Here is a 20,955-nt window from a genome sequence, read left to right on the forward strand (position 1 = left end):
GGGAGGGGTTTCCTTTTCTACTGATTCCAAGTTCGATGAAAACAATGGCAGCATCAGCTTTGACAAAAAAAAGAAAAAATAGCTGACTGGTTGTCGCTGCCCATATTGACGTTCTCCTTTTAAAGTGGCGTGATGATTTAGGATTTAATCGTTGCTCAAGCATTCTTTACAACCACAGTTGGTTTCCATCCCTTGATTTTAATCCCATAAAGCTAATAAAGGAAAAAAAAAACTCATCGTGGATATTAATGTGCAAGACTTTCCTTTAACGCCAAACATGATGTAGCAATCCGTCTTTGTATCTCTGATTCTTTTTTTTAATTGTACTTTAACTCCTCTCCAGTAAAATAAGTCTCCCATTGAATTGCTTTTTTAAACAGGAAAAAGTCTAATTGGCTAAACCTGGCGTATGTCTCGTGGACAAAGACTCAAAGTCACTCTGATAAGCAATGTTTCCGACAGTCTTTGTCTGCGATCAGACCTCATTCATTTGTCTTGTTTTCCATTCGATGAAACTCAGTGATGGTGTCAAAAAAATTGATTAAAAAATGTTTGAGATAACACAACTATCCCCTCATGGTCATAAAACGTAACACCTTTGAGGTTTTGGCGTTAACAAGGACGATTGAAATGAAGGAAGAATTAACTCTGATCCAAAGAATCAAACCCAAATCTAATTTATTCCTGATGAGTTCTAATCTTTTATCTTCCACACAAGTGAAGGAATTTGATTTATATTCAAATTCGAAAGCAGAGGTGGTTTAACAAACAAGGCGTCTCACATAGCCCTGTATAGATTGATAATCTGAGCTTGGCAACAACTTTTACTTTCCTCTGTCAAACGTCCACGCCTTCATCATGTAGAGAAAAAGTGGCACACAAAACTAAATCTCCAAGCCCAAGTTCATGATGTAAGTGGTGAAGGCTGGCCACTCTCTGACGAAGCACTGCATAATTCCAAGACAAATCAAAACACGTTTTGAGTCTTCTCTCTTCATCACCGGGTCCACTTTCTTCCTCCACAGGTGACAGAGATCCAGGACTGGAGTGCAGCCAGCCCTCACAGCGCTGCCTACGTTCTGTGGGACAACGGGGCCAAGAACCTGTACCGGGTTGGCTTCGAGGGGATGGTGAGCAAACATCCAGGCTGACCCTCACGCTTCGAGACAGACACACACACACACTGAGTCTCACAAAAGATCAGCTGTCAGGTGGCTTTTGTGTTTGACCACAGGGCTGAGGCTCTTTCTTTGGCTTGCCAGGCCTTTGTGGGAGCCACGCAGCCAGCATGAGTAAGGCTCCATTGTACAGGCAGCTGGAAGGGGAAGATATCTGCATGATAAAGGCAAAGCTGTTCTTTCTGCCTTTTGGGGGGGGGGGGGTGAACATGGAGGTCAACTTTAGAGGAGGGAGACATTCTCTTGGGGTTGTTGCGGGTGCTGCTGCACACGCGTCCCAGTTGAAAACGCTGCCTCCTCATTGGTGGAGAATGCCCTTGCCTTTCTATGAAAGAGGCCAATCAGGTTTCTCAGTTTCATAACAGATTTGTCCTTTGTTATTCTAAGAGCCTAATAGGACTGTAGACAACATCTGCCTCTGGATTAACTGAATCGTGGATTAGACCACCTATCTTGACAGTTTATGTCGGCTTTATCTTTTATTTATACAGTTACCAAATCCTGCAAACAAACAAACAAACAAACAGAAAGAGTCTGCAGATTTAAATGCAGCATGCAAGGACAAGACCTTTTTCCTGTTTTCTAATGTCTTCTTTGTACACCCAGAATAATTAGATGAAAAGTGTTTTGCCAGTAAGATACAGAAGCGTCGAGCTGCGATATTAATTTGTTGGGACTTGTTGTAGTCGGGACTTAAGTGCTCCATCAGTTCAGAGGAATGTTTGCTCTGTCTCACGATCATCACTGCCCTCTAACTCCGCCACAGTGGCTGCACATCTGAGTCATCACAAATGATATGAAGCGCTCTCTGTGTAGCAGCGTTGTGTTTCATTGTCCTGCCTTTCCCTTAGGGCACAGATATTGAATAAAAGTACACTGACGCCACAGCTTAGAGTGTAAACACTGGCTTTCATTATTCATGATCATTGTGCTCCTTCACTAATGAAATTACCCGTGGTAATTATCTAACTGCTTCCCTCTTTTTTTTTTTCTTTTCTTTTTTTTTTCTCTCAGTCTGATCTGAAATGTGTCCAGGATGCCAAAGGAGGCTCTTTTTACAGAGACCACTGTCCCGTTTTAGGTAAGTAAGCGAGGGAACTGCGTCCTCCGTCATTATTGCACCAATTCTTTCACCTATCGTTCTGGTGCAGTGATTTCAAGGGCATTAGGGTAGTTTTACTTGCAGTTAGTTGAGTTTGGCCACTAGATGGCAGCACTACATAGTCACCTGGCTGACAAACCAGGTCCAGACTCAGGTCATGCAGTTAAAGTATTGGAAGAAATTGCTGGTATTTATTATACCACGCTGCATCTCTTCTTGAACCCAAACACATTTTTGATGCACCGTGATATGCATTTAAAAAATTTTTTTTTTAATACATTTGTAAAAATGTCCCCCTGTTTACCTTTTCAGGTGAGCAGAATGGCAACAGAAACCCTGGCGGTCTGCAGATCGGAGACCTGGTCAACATTGACTTAGACCTTGAAATTGTTCAGTCCCTCCAACACGGCCACGGCGGCTGGACTGATGGCATGTTTGAGACGCTCACAACCACTGGCACCGTGTGCGGCATTGATGAGGATCATGACATCGTCGTCCAGTACCCCAGTGGGAACAGGTGAGTCCCCTGATGGACTGGTTCAGAATTATTGACTGACAATCAGAGGGATCAATAAAAGTGCACTCATCAGAAAAGTTTCCCATCTATTAAGTTTTATATGACCCTTACCAACTGTTTTGCCCAAAACCACCAAAAGACTCTCCATTCAGTACATTGTCACCATCAAATAAAATGGGTTTTTTTTCTATTTGAGAGAAGAAAGCAGCTCTTAATCTGTAGTCTTTTTTTTTCTTCTTTTAAACAGGTGTAGTAATTTGGAGCCTCTAAAAAAAATAAACATTTAGAAATGTTTAGACTTAAACTGTGAAAATGCAGCTTCTTTAAGTATTCAGAGACTCTATCTTCACAATCATTGGTCCTCTTTAAATATGGTTTCCCTTTTTTAAAACATACTTCTGTTATTCTCTATTGCTATTCTCTGTGAGCGATCACAATGCACGCTTACTGGCTGTGATGAACGAAGAGTTAACGTACATTATGTCTGCTTCTTAGGTGGACTTTCAACCCCGCAGTGCTGACGAAGGCTAATGTGGTGCGCAGTGGTGAAGTAGCAGCCGGGGCAGAGGGAGGCAGTTCGCAGTTTCTGGTGGGAGACCTGGTCCAGATTTGCTACGACATCGACCGCATCAAGCTGCTGCAAAGAGGCCACGGAGAGTGGGCAGAGGCCATGCTGCCTGTAAGAGGCTGAGAGATGACGACACTCCTTTAGTGTAAAATGAACCATCATCAAAGAGGGAGACTCTGCTTGCACCATTTCGATGTGTTTGCCAGCAGATACATGTTCAGTAGCCCTGTTTCATGATGGTTCTATAACAAATGATAAAAAATGTATTGAGAATGATTTTAGGAATGTCTGTGTTTTAATAATTTGGGAAGGATAGTTTTAGATGAAACTACCTTTAGGGTTAAAGCTATAAAGCCTGCGTCAAACATCTGGAATCTAAATGGCACTACAGTGGATAGTTATTTTTATCTGAAGAAGTAGTACAGTTTTATCTGTGCTGGAACAAATCTGAATGTTGATATTTGACCAAGTCATTTTTGTTATTTCACTAAGTTTTAGCATTTTCAAAGACAATTAGTGTACATGTAGCTTCTATAAAGTAGGCTTAATTAATTTTACTTTTGGAAATTCTCCGCCTTTTTCCTCCCACGTAGCAGTGCCAGTCCCACATTTGCTTTAAAGAGGTAGCAGTAAATCCAAACATGCGGAGACACGAGTCCTGACTCATCAGACTACGACTGTGTTCCGGTTGCTTTTCTTTCTTTCTTTCTTTCTTTTTTTCTTTTTTTTTTCAGTCGCAACACGAGTTTTTCTTCCCTTATTACATACTTTATTCATTGTTGCTCAGCATGCCTCAGGTTATGTAACACCAGTTTACTCCAATATGCCACTTGTCCCTGCCAAACTGGCCCCCCTCAGCAGCTAATGAGCCTTAAAACCCTGAGATGGGCTGCAGTTTTGATCACTAACCACGGCTGTTTGCCGCCCGCTGCTGCTTCTACTGCAGCAGTCCCCGTTATTGATGGCATCCTCCAGGACAGCCCCGGACCCTGCTCGACACACTTAAAGTGCCTCTTTCTCATATAGCCGGGGACCGAGATGATATGATTCAAAACTGGAAAGCATTTTGCTGTGTCCTCTCTGTATTGCCGTTTAGATGAAAAATAGCCTAATCCAGACGAAGGGTCTCCTTCTTCTATATCCATCTCCTTTTGTGTGCAAATAAATGCGCTTGGAATAATGAGAACAGGGCTTTATCTGTAATATTTAGTTTTATATTATAGTCAGTTTTTCATTTTTGCAACCAGCTTTCTTTCTGTGCGTTGTAGAAAAATAGTTTGGTTGGGCTGGTATTGTTTCAGCTTTATAGTTTCCTCCACTCTCATTTTTTATTTTGCAGTTTCTTAGCGTCTCTCTCCATCTTCCCTCCGTCACTTACAAGCTCCGTTACATCGCCCCCAAAAAAGAACAGCCTTCCATACACTAATGAATTTGTCCTGACATTTATCAACAGACCCTAGGCAAGGTGGGCCGTGTGCAGCAGATCTACTCCGACAGTGACCTGAAGGTCGAGGTTTGCGGCACCTCTTGGACGTACAATCCGGCCGCTGTCACCAAGATCGCCCCCTCTGGCTCTGCTGTAAGCAACGCTTCTGGAGGTGTGTACGAACACGCAGTACGAACACAAAGACTGTCACGATGGCTGTTTTGTTCTCACTGATATTTGCCTGCTATAACGTTTCGTCGTTGTCACTCTGTCTTTGTCTAGAGCGTCTGTCTCAGCTGTTGAAAAAACTCTTTGAGACACAAGAATCTGGCGATATTAACGAGGAGCTGGTCAAGGCCGCAGCCAACGGAGACCTGGCCAAGGTGGAGGACATCCTGAAGAGACCCGATGTTGACGTAAGTGCCGAAAAACGCTGCGTTATGATATGAGCAGCTGCTGCATAACTGGATAGGTTTTTCAAAATCACCAAGTCATTTGGCCATTGATACGTTCAAAAGATTCAAGTACATTGATAATTTGAGTCGGTACAGCTATGGCTGTGCGCTACTCCCCGCTCTCAGTGTATTGAATAGGCTGAGAGTCTCCTAGGAGGAAGCTCTGAGATCCTCCCACTCCTGCACCTCTCTCAATCTGAAAAGCATTAAGGCTGGGCCCAGAGGAGACACCGGGGAGCAGTGGTGTGCACTGCAGCACAGACCCGATTCACTCTTCCAATCGAGCTGAGATCTACAAACCCCATACGCTAGCATATTGTCTTCTGACACAGGCTAAAGGCCGGGGAAAACACCCGTTTGCCACAGGACAGAAGCCTGTGCTCTGCATAGATTATGAGAACTGGCTATGTCAAGTCTGCAATGCTGTCGTCACTCAGAGAGCAAAAGAGAGTGAATGAGTTTGTGTGTGTATGTGTGTGTAAGTGGTGAAGGCTGGCCAGATGCCCTACTGCCTTTCAGTGGAATTATTTGCTTAAAGCTGAGCATACTGAGCTTGGCCAAGTGATCCGCAAGCCAGGACAAGAGACGTCTCGAGACTCTCAAAGGACTCGGCATTAATATTCATGCTCTTAGTTTTTGCAGTGCCGCAGTTGGTGATGAAACATGCACACCCAGCCGTTCATGCACGTACACACTTACAAACGCTTATAAGCACACCCTCGCAAATCTCTTAACCCCTCAGGTGGATAGCTAATTTATTTGAGGGGGGATATCTAATCTTAAACATGACATGACTAGAATCCGTATTCTCACTTTGCCTTTTCATGTGTTTACAGGTGAACGGGCAGTGTGCTGGACACACTGCGATGCAGGCAGCCAGTCAGAACGGTCACGTGGATGTCCTCAAACTGCTCCTCAAACACAACGTGGACCTTGAAGCAGAGGTTCGCGTCATTTACATGCATTTTCTCCTCTCACATTTCACACACTTGCTTTTCACATCCGAACCCATCGAAGTGCCTTTCACAACGTGGATGAAAGTGTGTGCAATCCTCTCAAGACACGAAATGATGTCTAATCATTATGCGGGTGTGTCGCCGTACAGGACAAAGATGGAGACCGGGCAGTGCACCACGCAGCCTTTGGTGATGAGGGCTCTGTCATTGAAGTGCTGCAGAGAGGAGGTGCTGACTTGAATGCCAGGAACAAGCGAAGGCAGACTCCATTACACATAGCTGTTAATAAGGGCCATCTGCAGGTGGTCAAAACCCTGCTGGACTTTGGCTGCCACCCAAGCCTCCAGGTATCTATCACAATTGTTAAATACATTTTCACACAGCTGGAGGAAGTTGATACAGATGCATTTACATTAACCAGCAGCCAGTTTAAACTTTTGCATTAATTCGTGGCTGCTTTATTTATTGTGTTGCAGTGGTAAAGAGCCTATTTTAGCAGCCTCGGACTGAAGCAAAAGAGATTAGGGAGTAATTTAAGAATTCCATTTTCAGGATTCAGAGGGGGACACGCCCCTGCACGACGCCATAAGCAAGAAGAGAGATGACATGCTGTCAGTGCTGCTGGAGGCAGGCGCTGATGTCACCATCACCAACAATAATGGCTTTAATGCTTTGCATCATGCTGCCCTGCGAGGAAACCCCAGGTATGAGACACTTTTCCTGCTAATGCTAGCGGTTGCACCCTTGTTTTTTTTTTTTGTGTGTTTGTCCTTGAGGGACAGGGAGGACGCTGAGGAGCTAAACAAGTGTCTGCTAGATGCTTTCAAGGCAGCCTAAGGTAGATGCAGACTTGCTGATTCTCCACTCTCGTTATTAAAAAAAAAAAAAAAGTCTGATAATCTTGACGTCCCTAATTTAAAATCAAGTTGGTAGCGAGTAGTTTAGTTTGTAGCTCTTGAATTAATGTGCAGCATGCAAGTTGTTATTTTGTCTTTTTTTATAATTATAATGATAAAGCCTTTTCAAAACTCAAGAGAAAAAAAAAACACATTGGGCCAAACTACAACAGCTCATCTTTATTTTCTGCTTCTTAGCAGCCAGACGACACAGGCCATGTCAGATTTACTAATCTGTGACAGCTAATCCGATGCTTAATCATCCTCCTTTGGAATGAGAAATGTGGGCTTACTACCTACAGGTCTAAACCAGAAGACAAACTCAGTTTAATCATGAAGACAAACACAATTCTAAATGTTGATGAACTGGAGATAGAGCCTATTGATATATCAGCATTATAGTCAAGAACACCATTTCAGAGCGTTTCATAAATCATTGTCTTTTGTGTACTCAAGGAGCAATATGGTATCATTAAGTATCCTCTGAAGAAACATGCAAACACCGCCAGATAATATTTACAGATAATTAATGATTTATTTTTTGTCTTTATTCCCAAAATATCCTAAATAAGGAGTTATCTTTTTTTTAAACATGGAAATCTATTTTTAAAAGACATTTTACTGCCTACCTCAGTGATCCTATTGTACCTCTGGTGAAAATTACCTTTGCCACCTTTATTTAGTTTGACGTTGATGGGCGTTTAAAGCGGGCCTATAGGCTTCATCCATCTCCCACACAGATGGTATGATCTCGTGTTGACATTACGCTACCTTAGAGGCCTTGAAAGCATCTGTCTCGCATTTTCTTTCTTTTATTCTGGAAGCTAATAGCCCTTGAAGTTGATTTCTTGTTTCTCTTTACTGTTGTCGGGGTCCGTCAGCGTGTGTTGTGAGCGTTGCCTGGCCTGAAGCGCTCGGCCTGTGCAGCTGCAGCAGTCGCCACGTCCTTGGTCATGGCTATTTCTGGCTCACACGCAGGTTTTTTTACTCTCTGGCAGTTACTTTTCTTATCCCTCACCATGAGCAAAATAGAGAAGGTTCAGGAAGACGGTTATCTGTATCAGGTTGATCATCCAATGTGACTTAAGGTGATGGACATTATGTTTCAGGGTCGCTGTTTTAGACTGGAGTTCTATAAAAGTTAGCAGCTGCTTCCCGGGTTGGGTGCTGCGGGTGTGTGAATATCTGTTGCGCATGAGTATGGTTATCCCAGGCTAAATGTCATTCCCCTTCACTGGCATGCAGTCCTTTGGCACGAGGACAAACGGTATTGAGGTCAGAGAGCTGTGGAACACCTGCCACCTGCCACACGTACGGCCACACTCAGCCCTCCACCTCTGGCGCACAGATCGGCCCGTTTCCTGTACGTTACACTGATGAGTTGATCTGCTCATTGATTCAGACAAAACGTAATCACATTAACACACTAAACTGCCTCTATTGTGATGGAATGGCTAATAAATAATTTTAGTTCTTTACAAAGTACATGATCAAAATGTTAGTGGTGGAAATCAGAATTGTCTTATTTCAGAAACCTAACGGAGTTAAAAAAAAAGATAAAATCCTAAAAATGTATCTACCAGATGAGATTAAGTCTATAGTAATTTATTACCCTATAAATACATTTAAAAAAGTCAGAATTAATTAATTATTTATGTACAAAAGTCAAAGTAAGTCCACAAGCATTTTTTTCCCTGTTGAATTAAATTTGAGAAAGACGAAGTACTGCACTGTCTGATCCTCTTTAGCAGGCTGTTCCAAAGCCGACACAATCTGAAACTATATAATTAAACCCTGATTTATATAGATGAACAATCTGTCTGATCCATCCACAATGTAAAATGTGTTTTGAATACATACACTGATGAAATACACACAAGGACACAGTGTCCACATGGTCAGCAGTATCGGCCCGTGTTCACAGCCAGACCAGGAAAAAAAATTCTGAGAAAGAAATGACGAGGCAAACCAACTGTATTTACTCCACAGCTTTTTAACAGAATAATAGTTAATTTAGTAAGAAAAGGTCGCATACTGTCAAAAGTGTGCTTGCTTCATGAATGCTATAACGCTGTGTGTGTGTGTATGTGCGGGCGTGCGTGAACTGTGTATGTAAACCAGGAGTCAGAGAGGCGCAGAATGCTGGCCTGCTCTCGGACTCATTGATTAAGTGGCAAAAAGTGCACACTACAGTATTTTCTGTATCAGCGCCCTTGTTATGCTGTGTGTGTGTGTGTGTGTGTGTGTGTGTGTGTGTGTGTGTGTGTGTGTGTGTGTGTGTGTGTGTGTGTGTGTGTGTGTGTGTGTGTGTGTGTGTGTGTGTGTGTGTGTGTGTGTGTGTGTGTGTGTGTGTGTGTGTGTGTGTGTGTGTGTGTGTGTGTGTGTGTGTGTGTGTGTGTGTGTGTGTGTGTGTGTGTGTGTGTGTGTAGCTTGCTCCAGTCCACGCTCTGTCCCCTTGCCTTCAGAGAAACGAAGATATATGTCGCCTTCTCCGGTCTGCCCATTTACTTTTATTTCACACTCGAGCTCCTGCAATATCGGGGAGACAGTGCACGAGTCCTAAAGCCCTCGAAAATCTCTCCCTTGGTTGAAGTGAAAGTACCTTGTCGGGTGTGTGTGTGTTTTTTTTTTTTTGGTCGAGAGGCGGTCGTTCCGGTCGAGTGCTTAGAGGAATTCCTGCCATAACATCATCATTCTAAAAAGTAGCGTTGATGACTGTCATGATGAAGAGCTTAGAGTTGGCGCTTGATCCGTATGACCCTGCATGACGGATGACGTGAAGCACCACTCCTTATTATTGACTTTACCGTTCCCCGATAGTAGGTCCGCTCTCTTCTTGTTTAGATTTCGCCGCAGCACAGACTGTTCTGCTATTAACAAGTGAAACAAGTCTTATCTCGACGTTCTTTCTCAAACTATGACGATACAAAATCTGCAAATACTCACTTCAGCTCTGTAAAGTCGAGCTCTCTCTCCCTCTCTCTGGCTTTAAGATTCAAGTAGAGAGTTAAGACGGAGACCACTTTTTTTTTTTGTGTGTTCTGTGGCTGGGTGGGTCTTTTAGCGGTGGAAAGAAGATTGAGGAAGCCTCACAGGAAGAACCCTGTGGGTGACAGATGATTCTTTCAACTCAAGAGCCCCAAATGCAGAGACAAATCAACTCTACCATCAGGGGGGCAGAAGGAACCGGGGAGTTTTACTATATTTCACCTCGTTCATTATTCTCAAACACACACACACACACACTCACGGCTAAAGATAGTGAAGGCATTTCCTCATAAATTAGACCTTGTTGTTAAGTTTACAATTGCTAGTAAATTGAAAGTGCTCTTTATAACCTAGACTGTAGTAACGTTTTCGATGAAGGAGTTTCTCAGACATCCACGGTGTGTGTGTGTGCGTGCGTTTCCTCTCTCCGTGTTTACCGCAGCTCCAGCCCGAGAGGAGAGCCTGCTTCGTCTCTGTGTCTTTCCCCCGGGCTGCTCGAAGCCAGTAGCTGCTACAATACTGTAAACAATACGATTAATAGCCCATGACTCATAAAAGGGCCCCAAACAAGCCCTGCGGCGGCGGTCTGTACCCTTTAACGTGTCGCCTCCTTGTAATGTTTGCCCTCCCCCCCTTTTCTCAAGCAGCGCTCATCTTTCTTTTAATGTGGCAACATACAGGTACGCTCCGTATGATCATTAGCTCACCTGAGCCGAATCAGGCCTCCGTAATTATTCACACTTCGCTCCGAAATGCAATCAAATAGAATTAGTGTTGTGGTTCCCACGGAGACAAATCTGTTAAATGAGTGTAATCGGTGCATTACCAGAGCTATATGCACACATTCTTCATGGCTGCCAGTAATTGAATTAGGATCTTTTTTTTCTTCACCTTTTTATGTAGCTGGTTACTCTTACTGTATGCTGAACAAAAACCCCAAACATTGTATGGATCCAAATAAAATCTAAAATACACGAGACACAGAAAGAACAATCGAATTTCAATGATCAGAAAAAAAACATTTATTGCGGGGGGAAAAAAAGAAAGAAAGGGAAGTGACATACCAGGATTTAGCTCGAGTTAAAGGTACATGACAATGAACTCAGTAGAAAAAAAATAAAGCTGAAATGAAGTGCTGCACGTGAAGAATGGTATGTAAGGCAAATTGACAGTCATTTAGAGTTAGTTTGAAAATGCACAACACATTTTCAGATCAGTTACTGTAACACTTGATAGGGTCACAAGGAATGGAGGGATGTGTCTGATTTGACGGGTTTAGTTGACGAACGGGTCAATTTGAGGTTTTCGTGCAGAGCCACATCAGCGATCAGCATATGACGTATTCCTCGTCTCCGCTAAAGAAGCAAACGCACCAAGGTGGAGATAATAGAAATAGTGGGGCAGTCGATGCAGTGTGAAGGGGGTTTGGATCTGCCCTCTGTTCTGCAGTTAGGACTGAATGTGTGAGAATGTAACTGCGTTCAGCTTCTGTCCTCTCGAGTGCCTGGTTCTCATCTACCCCAGCTTGTCTGACATTCACTACAAGAAGGCTTCAGGGATCAGAGGCTAAAGAGTTTTTAGTAATGTTTGTGTGCACGCTGTATTGTCTTTAAAGAAGTTTTTTTTTTTCCCCCTCTCTCAGTTTTTAGTTTCTTGCACTTATCTTTTAGTCTTCCTTCTTTAGATCTATTTAATGTGCCGCTGGACCCCTGCAAAGCTGCATTAACCGCCTCCTGTATATATTTTTTTCTCTCTCTTGCCTTCCCCCACCCACAGTGTAGTTGACTGTTAGCATCCAGTGTCACTCAGTTAAGGAGGTGTCTAAGCAAGACAGCCGCACATTCTCACAGAGGCATGTGAGTGCTGTGTTTCTGAAATAGCCCACGCTGCATGTCTACCCTCCCCTGCTATTTTTGAAGCAGCCATTGATAGTGCGGTCAGAATATCAATTCTGTTTGCAGGCAGAGAGGTAACGCTCAGTGTGGAAAGTGAAAGGATAGAAAAAGTTTTTGGTTTTTTTCAATTTTGGATTGCTTTCTTTATTCATGAAAAAGTCAAGACATGGAACATGGTAATAAACACTCCAGATGCTGTTGGTGAAAGAAAGACATCATCAAGGAGAATCCTGCTGTCGTTACAGCGATTTGTGTCGAAGACATCAAAGTAGAAGGAGCTCCTGTAGTCATCAAAGCATAGCTACAGCTGGTTGAAGGGGACCAAATCCATTCAAGAGGTGATTTGGTTCCATTTTACCAGCTTTAGCAAAGCATTGTGGAATCACTGTTTGAGAGGCAGCCGTCGGAACTGCAGAGGAGACGCCATGTTACATTTAAACATGTTATCAAAACTGAAAAATGATCATCAAACCATGTCCATCATGACCAGTGAAAAAAGATTGTTGCTGTGCTTTCCCTTCCGATTGTTCACCTTCACCCACTCTGCAAGACACACAAGTACATTTAGCACACTACACTCCATTTCCCACAGCCCCATAACAAATAGGCACAGTTGATCAACCTTACCTAACTTTCTCCTTTTGCTGCCTCGCAGGCAACCCTATTTATCCTCCTTGCTATCTTTTTTAAGTTTTATGTTGCCCCCCCCCTCCTCGAGAGCGAGAGAAATTGTTCCCTGAGAAAAGGATAATAATAATCTGTGGCAGAGCACTTGAGTCAAATGTCCTGGAGTCATGAAGCAATTACAGCCTCTGACAGATGGGCCCTGCTGCAAGCATGCGGCCGCCGCGGTCACCGAGATGGCCAACAGACTCAACGCAGAGGCATAACCACACACTCACAAAGTTCTCTCATGTTCATACAGCAGCACTCTGGGGTGTCACATCACAACATTTATTTAAACCGGTCATTTAAGTCCCACAGACTTGATTTGTAGTCAGGACAGATTTGTTTGAACAGTGACTAAAGGCAGATTATTTTATCTAGTTTATATAGTCTCTTTCCAGGCACAAGTACAATATTGTATCTTTTTTTTTTTTCTTTCTCATCCAAAGATGATCCGGGTAGCACCTGTGTAAAAACCATTTCCTTTTTCTGTAAACCTGTTCAATGACCTGAATCGTTATTTATCGTGGTATTTTCTTCTAATCCTCGACACCACAGCGTTTAAACTTTAGATCACGAACAATTTTGGATCTCGAGCACATGTGCTGCCTTTCAAAACGGTGTCAAGATACGTTTAAGTGACGTTTATGCTGCCTTTTATTCGCACTCGTTTTTTTTTTTTTCCTTTAGTCAGCTGCTATAATTATTGACTTCTTGTGCCAGGCTAAAATGAGGTTCAGAGAGTAGCTGGCGACAGCTGAGTGATATACTGTACTGCTTGTAGACAGGATTGAGGTCAGCATAGGGCCAGCTTGATATGGCACACCAGAGGCAGGTCTATTTGTAACATACACATGCACATTCATGCTTGCACATGTACACACACACACACACAGTCTCTCTCTCTCTCTCTCTCTCTCTCTCCCTCCGTCACTCAGAGTCAGGTGGCCGGGGCGAATCACCTCGTCTACGGGCCATAACAGGGCAAAAGCAAGGGGGACGACAGGCACTGAGCATTTGATAATGTCAGCATCTGCTGTGTTTGTCACTCAGACACCAGGTCAATGCTATTGAGGGCCCGGGAGAAACATGCAGTGCAAGCCTAGCACTCCTACAAGCCTCTGATGTCTTGACAGAAAAGAGAGCTTGGCAGACAGAATATAGTACATACAGGCTGAAAATATCCCGCTTAAAAAAAACTAAACGTCTCCTGGTGTCCAAGTTGAATTGATTAAACAGTTTAAAACGCAAAAACTGTCAAAAACTAAACAACTCACAGTTTAAAATGCTCTACTTTTTTCATTTCGATGATAATCTTGTTTTAAAGTGGCCTCTTTCCCACTACATGTAATATGAAATAGATCTATTTAAGAATATTTATCATTTTATTCGGCCTTCAGAGAGTTTAAAACGCATATCAAGAATAGATGACAGCCTTCAAACTGTTTTTTTTTTTTTTTCTAAACTGAGAAGAATATATATTATTTTTTTTTTGATCGTCGTCTGTAAACGCAGGTAAAAAGATGGAGACCTGTCAGTGCTGATGTCAGCCATGTCACAGCAGCTTACTGGTGCATTTCAATCAAGAGTAGTGTTCATCAGTCACACGCTTGGCATATTAACCAGTTTCTGACAGAGGTGTCCGGCAGGAGCGCTGCGTATGTACACTTTGTCATTGCTCCACTGCGGAGGAAACTCAGTGGAAACAGATAGAGCTCCGCCTGCGGCCTCTACAGTGTTGTTGGTTAGGATGGTAAATTTATTTAAGTTAAATCTACTGTTTTACTTTAATAGTTTAATGCATCATCCGAGTTTTGCTGTTTGCAATATACTGTTTTAAATTAGCATTTGATGCTGTTAGGCCTCTGATAATCAAATTTGATCACCAGACCATAAATAGCTCTGATAATGCATGGACAGGATATTGAATTGTATTAATACGACTATTTATTCCTTGTTTAATTTCTTTCTTTCTTTTTTTTTTTTTTTTTTACAAGCTAAAGCCGAAATGCAGAAGAAAAAAAAAAGATTGAAGTTTAACTCTAGGTCTAAAGAGGGTTTTTAAAGAGACGCAGAGCTGAACTAAAACTGGTACAGGCGTCGTGTATGTTCCAAGCACAGGCAGAAAGGGGGGTCAGAATAGGTGAAAGTGCTTGATATGAATAGATCATCATTCAAACTACCCCCCCCCCCTCGCCTCATCTCTCTCTCTGTGCTGCTCTCCATATTCTGTTGCCCTTTTTTTTTTTTTTTTTGTTTAAAGCAGTCAACAATTGGAATCAGCTGACGGGCCAGAGTTGACTCTGATCCTGCATTGTCACTTTTTGATGGTCTAATCTGACTGCCATGCGGCCCAGCAAAGCATTTGGCAAGCATAGCAAACGTGAACAATGAGAGCAGGAATCAGGGGAAGGGAGGGCTAGCACGGGGGCAGCCGGGTTGATGTGGGCTCGGGGGGGTGCGGATAAGGGCAGGAGCATAAAGGGAGGGCAGCCGTAGTTAAACACACAAGATTGTTAACACGTAAGGCCATATGAAACAGCAATAGGATAGAGGCAGCGTGCGGCAGCAGCAGCAGCAGCAGCAGCAGCCTCAGTGTTTCTTCATTCTGCCTCCTCAGCAACTACGTCCTGCTCTTTTAGTTGCATGTTTAAAAAGGAAAAAAAGAAACAATGGCCGAGTTTTTTTGGGTCTAATTCACCTGGCTTGGCTCTCTTTTCCCCTTGAGCCATGTGGAAGCACTGGAAAAAGATTATAGTATTAATGGTCAGGAGCAGCTTCAGCATACCACACTCTGCTCGCTAAAGTTGGTGCTAAATGAACAGCTGACTAAATCTCAAGGGCTGTAATGCAGTAAAAGGGCATCAAAATAAAAGTGGGGGCCTGTTCACGTTGCCACTGTTTACCGTACTTTTGTATCAGTAGATGAAGAAGATCCCTTTACACACCGCTGACTTATCCAGCTCAAAACATGATTGCTATCATTTCATGCTAACTTACGTAATTGTCTAATGAATCGGCGGTGTATCTTGGATGAGAGCTTTTTTATTGGCCAAGTCAGCCAGTTAGAGAAAGCAGTAAGTTCCCTACAGCGGTTATTGCTGCAGTGAGACTGCCCAGAGACAGTATAGCTAATGTATGAGCCCTACCACTCACATCCATACTCTCTCTCTCTCCCCCCCTTCTCTTACTCTGTTCTAATTCCTGTTCTTTTCTCTCACACCATGATCACAGTCATATTAACAATCTGCAAAGGCACAAACATTTCTCACACACTGCTGTTTCAACATCTTTTTTTTTTTTTTTTTCCCTGGATTGAGGATTCACACCTCACCAAGAATACATACTTCTTTACATTCCATAGCTATCATATGTTCATATGGGTACATAAAGAAGTATGTACACCAAGGAGGTAATCTTAGGTACGAAATGTTCTCACCTTTCGCCAAGGTCAGGAAGTTATGAGCAGATATTTCTCCCTCTCCGTTCTCTCTCCCAAGTATGGTAGTCTGCACCGTAAGGTGACTTTGAGTGTAAATTCAGTTCAACACTCGAGGCTTTCTCTTGGTTGCCATGTAAGGCTGAACAGCCAGTCCCCCCGCCCCTGAACATAACAGAAGTTTTGCAGTCCATACCATAGTCAACTGTCCCAGTGACCCCCGCTGTCCTCCAGACAACGGGTTGAACCCAGGAGGATGAGGGGGAGGAGTACAGCTCCTGGATTTGGATGGCTGTTGGAAGGTGGTCTTTTTTTTTTTTTCTCTTTCCAAAAAAAAAAAAAAAGCATGTTGAGAAGATTTAAGGGTTAGACAAAAACAGCTGCAAAGAAGGAAGGAGTTCTCTCCTTGAATAGAAAGTCCACTGTGTAAGGAGCCCGTGTGCACCTTGTCTTGTATGATGATCATTGCCGTGTCCCGGGAGCAGGGGGGCACCTATAAGCTGAACGGCCCTGCTGACATACTAAACACGTTCACTTCTCTCCTCCCACTTCTCTTTCAGTCGTCTCCCTCACCGCCATCTCCTATTTCACCTGACGCTTTATATATCCTTTCCTACCTCTCTCACTTGTACCAATATGAACTCCTCTCCTGCCTGTCGCCCGTCCCTCTTGTGTCAGCAACGTCCCCAGTGGCTAGCCCGAGTGCTTGCTGATGTTTGAAAACGAGGGGGATCCAAGTGGAACAGGAAGCTATTGTGAGCAGGATTTGGGCTTTAGGCGCAGAGGCAGGCCATAGGTCACATGAAGGCGCTAATGCTCACTCAGCACTTGTGGATTGGTCCTGACTATAACCCCCACCCACCCACCCACCACCAACACCACTACCAGTCCCTGCTCTTTTCTCCCACTACCTTGTTTTCTCACTAGATTACTGTTTTTTTACGGTCATCTTTTGTCACTTGCGTTTTTCTCCTGATCCTCAGCTGTCTGCAGCCGTTCTGTTGCGGAGGGGGGTGGAACAGATCAATAACCATTTGCATGTTGGTGAGAATTATTCAGCAAGTCTCTAATGAATCTTAACCCCGGACCAACACATTCCACAAGTTGACACTGCCTTCAACCACGCTAAGCTAACCAAACCAGCAGGCTCGGTGCGGAGGCATTGAGTGTAAAGGGGGAAAACTAGCTTAGGTTTAAATTTGGACACTTTATGGCAGAGGGCTGAATAAGCGGTCAAAGTGCTGCCATGATTTTGCAGTGGAAGGGTTTGGAATAGCGAGTGAGCATAGGTGGAAGTGGAAGGGGCAGTTGGTGGATGAACAGAGTCCTAAAGGTGTGACGTCCTGTTTAGGAAATGTCACAGCCACCCGAGAGGGCTAGCAAATGGGAGAGAGGGGGGGGGTTGAAATTCCTTCCTACACACAGCAGGATGGAGCTTGGTGAACGTGCACCAGTGAATTAGCTGTGTGATTGTTGTGTCTGTTTCGGTTTTGGGCTAAACACCGCAGTACTCTGTGCCCCGCATGCCCCGACTAGACTAAAGCAAAGCGCTACACCAAGAGAGAAGTAACTGGGTTACTAATCTCAGTGCCGCGAGTTCAGCTGGTGACACACATCTGCTCAGCCAACTATTGCTGCCCAGCATCCCCTTCTGCACCCCCCCCCCCCATCCAACACGCACTTCTGTGTCAATACACTTCTTACAGCTGTGTTGTCAATCAGTTTTTCCTCCCTCTTCAAACTCCCCACCTGCCCGCTGCTTATTATTCTGATGCTTCGTCATGGCTCCGGTAGCCACGTTCCATCCTTCTGCTCCAATCAGCCAACCTTGGGCTTAAAAGTGCGCCGCGTTCTCAAACTTACCTCCCATCATTTAAGAATGGCAGTGACCTCCCCCACCCCTCGGTAACATTGGAAAGTGGTTTGGTAAGACCACAAAAAGATATGTTTTTAAAAAAAAAAGAAAAAAGAAAAAACACATTAAAAGTCCAAGTAATTATAGCATCCTTAGTAATGGTGAGGAGAAAAAAAAATGTTGTGGAAGGTGTCGGACGCAGAGGGCGAATTGTGCGTAAGGGAATGTCTCTCCACACCAGTGCAGGTCTGAGTTAACGAGTCCGTCATTAGATAGCGGCAGGGCTGCAACCATGAAGCCTAATGAGCCAAAGAGCGCTGCTGCTGCAGCGTGTCCGGCCAGTGCCAGGAACACAAAAGAGAGGGAGAGAGAGAAAGAGACAGAGAGCAAGACAAGGGAGGGGAGGGAGGGGAGGGAGGGAGGGAGAAGGAAGGAACAAGATGAGAGAGATAGAGTGAAGAGAGTGCAAGGAAGAAAAAAAAAAGAAAAAAAAACAGGGCTGAAATCCATGTGGGCTATAGCAACTCCCCAGCCTCCCTTATCCCTGCTCCACCTCCTCCTGCATCCTCCTTCTCTCCACACTGTTTTCTTTTTTTTTTTCTAAAACCTTTATTTCTTTCCTTCTTTTAAGAGAAGAGGAACAAGAGTAGGAGGGGGGGAGAGAAAAAAGAGCCCAAAGGTGATCTCTGGTTAAGTTCTGTCCCAGCGCTGCTGCTGCTGCTGCTGCTGCTGCTGCTGCTGCTGCTGCTGCTGCTGCAGAACAGTCCACTCCCCCTTCCGACTACGCGACTCACAGGCAAACCATGCGGTTATAACTGATCGCATCCGAGGAAGAGAGAGGGGAAGAGATGGGACAGAGGATGTCAAGGCCCGTCAGGATAAACTCCATCCAAAAGCGAAGGAAGAGCATATATTACCTGTCAGATCAGTTTCTTATCTGAGCTGCTCCTCCTCTCGTCCCCCTCCTCTCCTCCTCCTCCTCCTCCCGTAGTGAAGAGAGCCATAATGACCTAGAGAGCGCTCCAGCTGCTGCAGCCATCGTGTGTGCCGGGTGCACGCCTGACTCGCTGAATCAGCTTCTATGATTGGGGGGAGGAGGGGTGGTGGTGGGCGGGTTGAGTGCCAGAGTCAGGGAGGGGAGGAAAAAGGGGGTTTGGGGGGGGGGTGGGGAGCGGACACACACGCACATGCACACAGATGCACAAACATTCCCACACAATCACAAGTCATACCTTTAGAAGAGGAAGACGTAGAGCTGACTTGAAGAGCTGTCGTTTGGAGAGAAGAAAGTGGGGAGGGAGAGAGAGAGAGAGAGAGAGAGAGAGGAGGGAAGGGAAGGGAAGGGAAGGGAAGGGAAGGAGGGGTGAAAAAAATCTGCAGCACTCTCCTCTCCATCATGTGCATTCTGAGGGAGAGAGCTGGGAGGATGCCCTGGTCGGTGCAGGAGGCAGAAAGTGTACCAACCGTCCTCCCACCCTGCCTCTTTCTTATTCCATCGACACACACACACACACACACACACACACACACACACACAGCCCCAGAGCTTTATCCTGCTCCTAAAATGCGCTTTTATTATTCAGTGGAACTTTATACAGCAGCTTGGAAGACAGAGTTTACTGAATGTTTGAGAGCAGAATAGTGATGGAGGTATTTAAGAAAGACATGCCCCTGCAGTTTGGGAAACAGCTGTACATTTAATAGTCCCTTGTGAACCATCCAAATGTGATTGCTTATTGTCAGGGACTGGAGACGGAGGATTCTGCTGTGTTTTGGTATTACTTGTGTACACTTTTTTTTTTTTTGCCCTTGTGAATGTGAACTGCAGCTTATGCATCCTTGATAGCGCAACTTGAGGGGCCACCTTTTTTTTTTTTTTTTTACTCCGAGATTAGATCAAGACAAGAGGCTGCTGCAGTTTTTAAGGGCAGGGAGCACAGGAAGAACACAGTAGGCAGCAAATTAGGTACAAGGGGTCAGTCTTCCCGGCCCAGCAGTGTGGAGGGGCTAAGCTAAGCGGTTAGCTCTTTGGGGGAAGCCAAGCATTTGAAACACGCCTCGTCCCCTGTTGCCGGGCTGCTCATGTGTCTTGTCTCACCACCTCCCTGACCATATTTAGTCAAGCAGTGCAAAAAATAGTTCCAGCTCCACTCCACTCTGCTCCTCTCCTCGTCTCACCCCCCTACCCTCTCTTCCATATCCCCCCCCACCCCCCACTCCAAGCAACTGTTAGCTACGGGCTCCGGGAAGCCTCCCCTTCTGTTCCCTGCCTATCGATTCCAGCGGCCTGGAAGGAGAAGAGCGTCAGGCCAGCTAGCCCCTGCTACCATTTGCCGCGCTATTTTTAGTAGCTCCAAATAAAGTGGTCTCCCGTGCTACCACTTGAGTATTCTCCATTCCCCCCCCCCCCTCCTCTTCCTCCCCCCCTGCTTTACACCTTTCACCACCAACTCCAACGCCTCCTCTGATACCACCCCCTCACTCTGTGTGTACTTTTGACCCCCCCCCCCCCCCCCCCCCCCCCCCCCCAGTCTCTATCATTCTTCTTTTTAAATAGAGATGGAACACTCTGCTTATGGTAGTGGTTCTGTCTGCTCACCTCTATACTTAGAATAACTGCATATCCGACACATGCTGGAGAGAGTAAGGGTGACTGTGTAGTGAGGAGGCACATGGAAAGTGTCAGACAGCATGGCATTATTGTCTTTCTGTTTATTTATTGATTAACGCGTCTTTTGGTAATGCAGAGAAGTGGCAGCCTCACCTCCGAGGCAATGAAAAGTTTGGTCTGCTTTCTCTCTCCCTTTTTGAGCTCTCATTAATTTTCAAGTGTCTTTTTCAAGCTTTCCCGAGGCGCGGCCACTGAAGAATCTGTTTAATTAGTTGGTTTCATCACGGGGCACATCTATACTGTACGGAAGCGACGTCCTCTGCGCCCTCCTCTTTTTTCGCTCTCTCCTCTTCAATCCTCTTAAACCTCATTGACAGCAACCAAGTCTTCTTACTTACTCCAT

The 20,955-nt window shown here is 44.6% G+C and overlaps 1 protein-coding gene across 5 annotated transcripts in view; it reads left to right on the top strand.

Annotated features, from left to right (window-relative positions):
* Window positions 1-20,955, top strand: part of mib1 (MIB E3 ubiquitin protein ligase 1) — a 52,647-nt gene that overhangs the window by 7,355 nt on the left and 24,337 nt on the right. For all 5 annotated transcript variants that reach the window (XM_079349008.1, XM_079349004.1, XM_079349006.1 and 2 more), the window contains 9 exons: window positions 1,026-1,130; window positions 2,193-2,259; window positions 2,593-2,797; window positions 3,293-3,476; window positions 4,819-4,963; window positions 5,074-5,207; window positions 6,083-6,190; window positions 6,352-6,549; window positions 6,755-6,906. In XM_079349008.1, the coding sequence (XP_079205134.1) occupies window positions 1,026-1,130; window positions 2,193-2,259; window positions 2,593-2,797; window positions 3,293-3,476; window positions 4,819-4,963; window positions 5,074-5,207; window positions 6,083-6,190; window positions 6,352-6,549; window positions 6,755-6,906 (1,298 nt within the window). The remainder of the gene's footprint in view (window positions 1-1,025; window positions 1,131-2,192; window positions 2,260-2,592; window positions 2,798-3,292; window positions 3,477-4,818; window positions 4,964-5,073; window positions 5,208-6,082; window positions 6,191-6,351; window positions 6,550-6,754; window positions 6,907-20,955) is intronic.

Source organism: Symphodus melops (assembly GCF_947650265.1).
Source record: "Symphodus melops genome assembly, chromosome: 7".
NCBI lineage: Eukaryota > Metazoa > Chordata > Actinopteri > Labriformes > Labridae > Symphodus > Symphodus melops.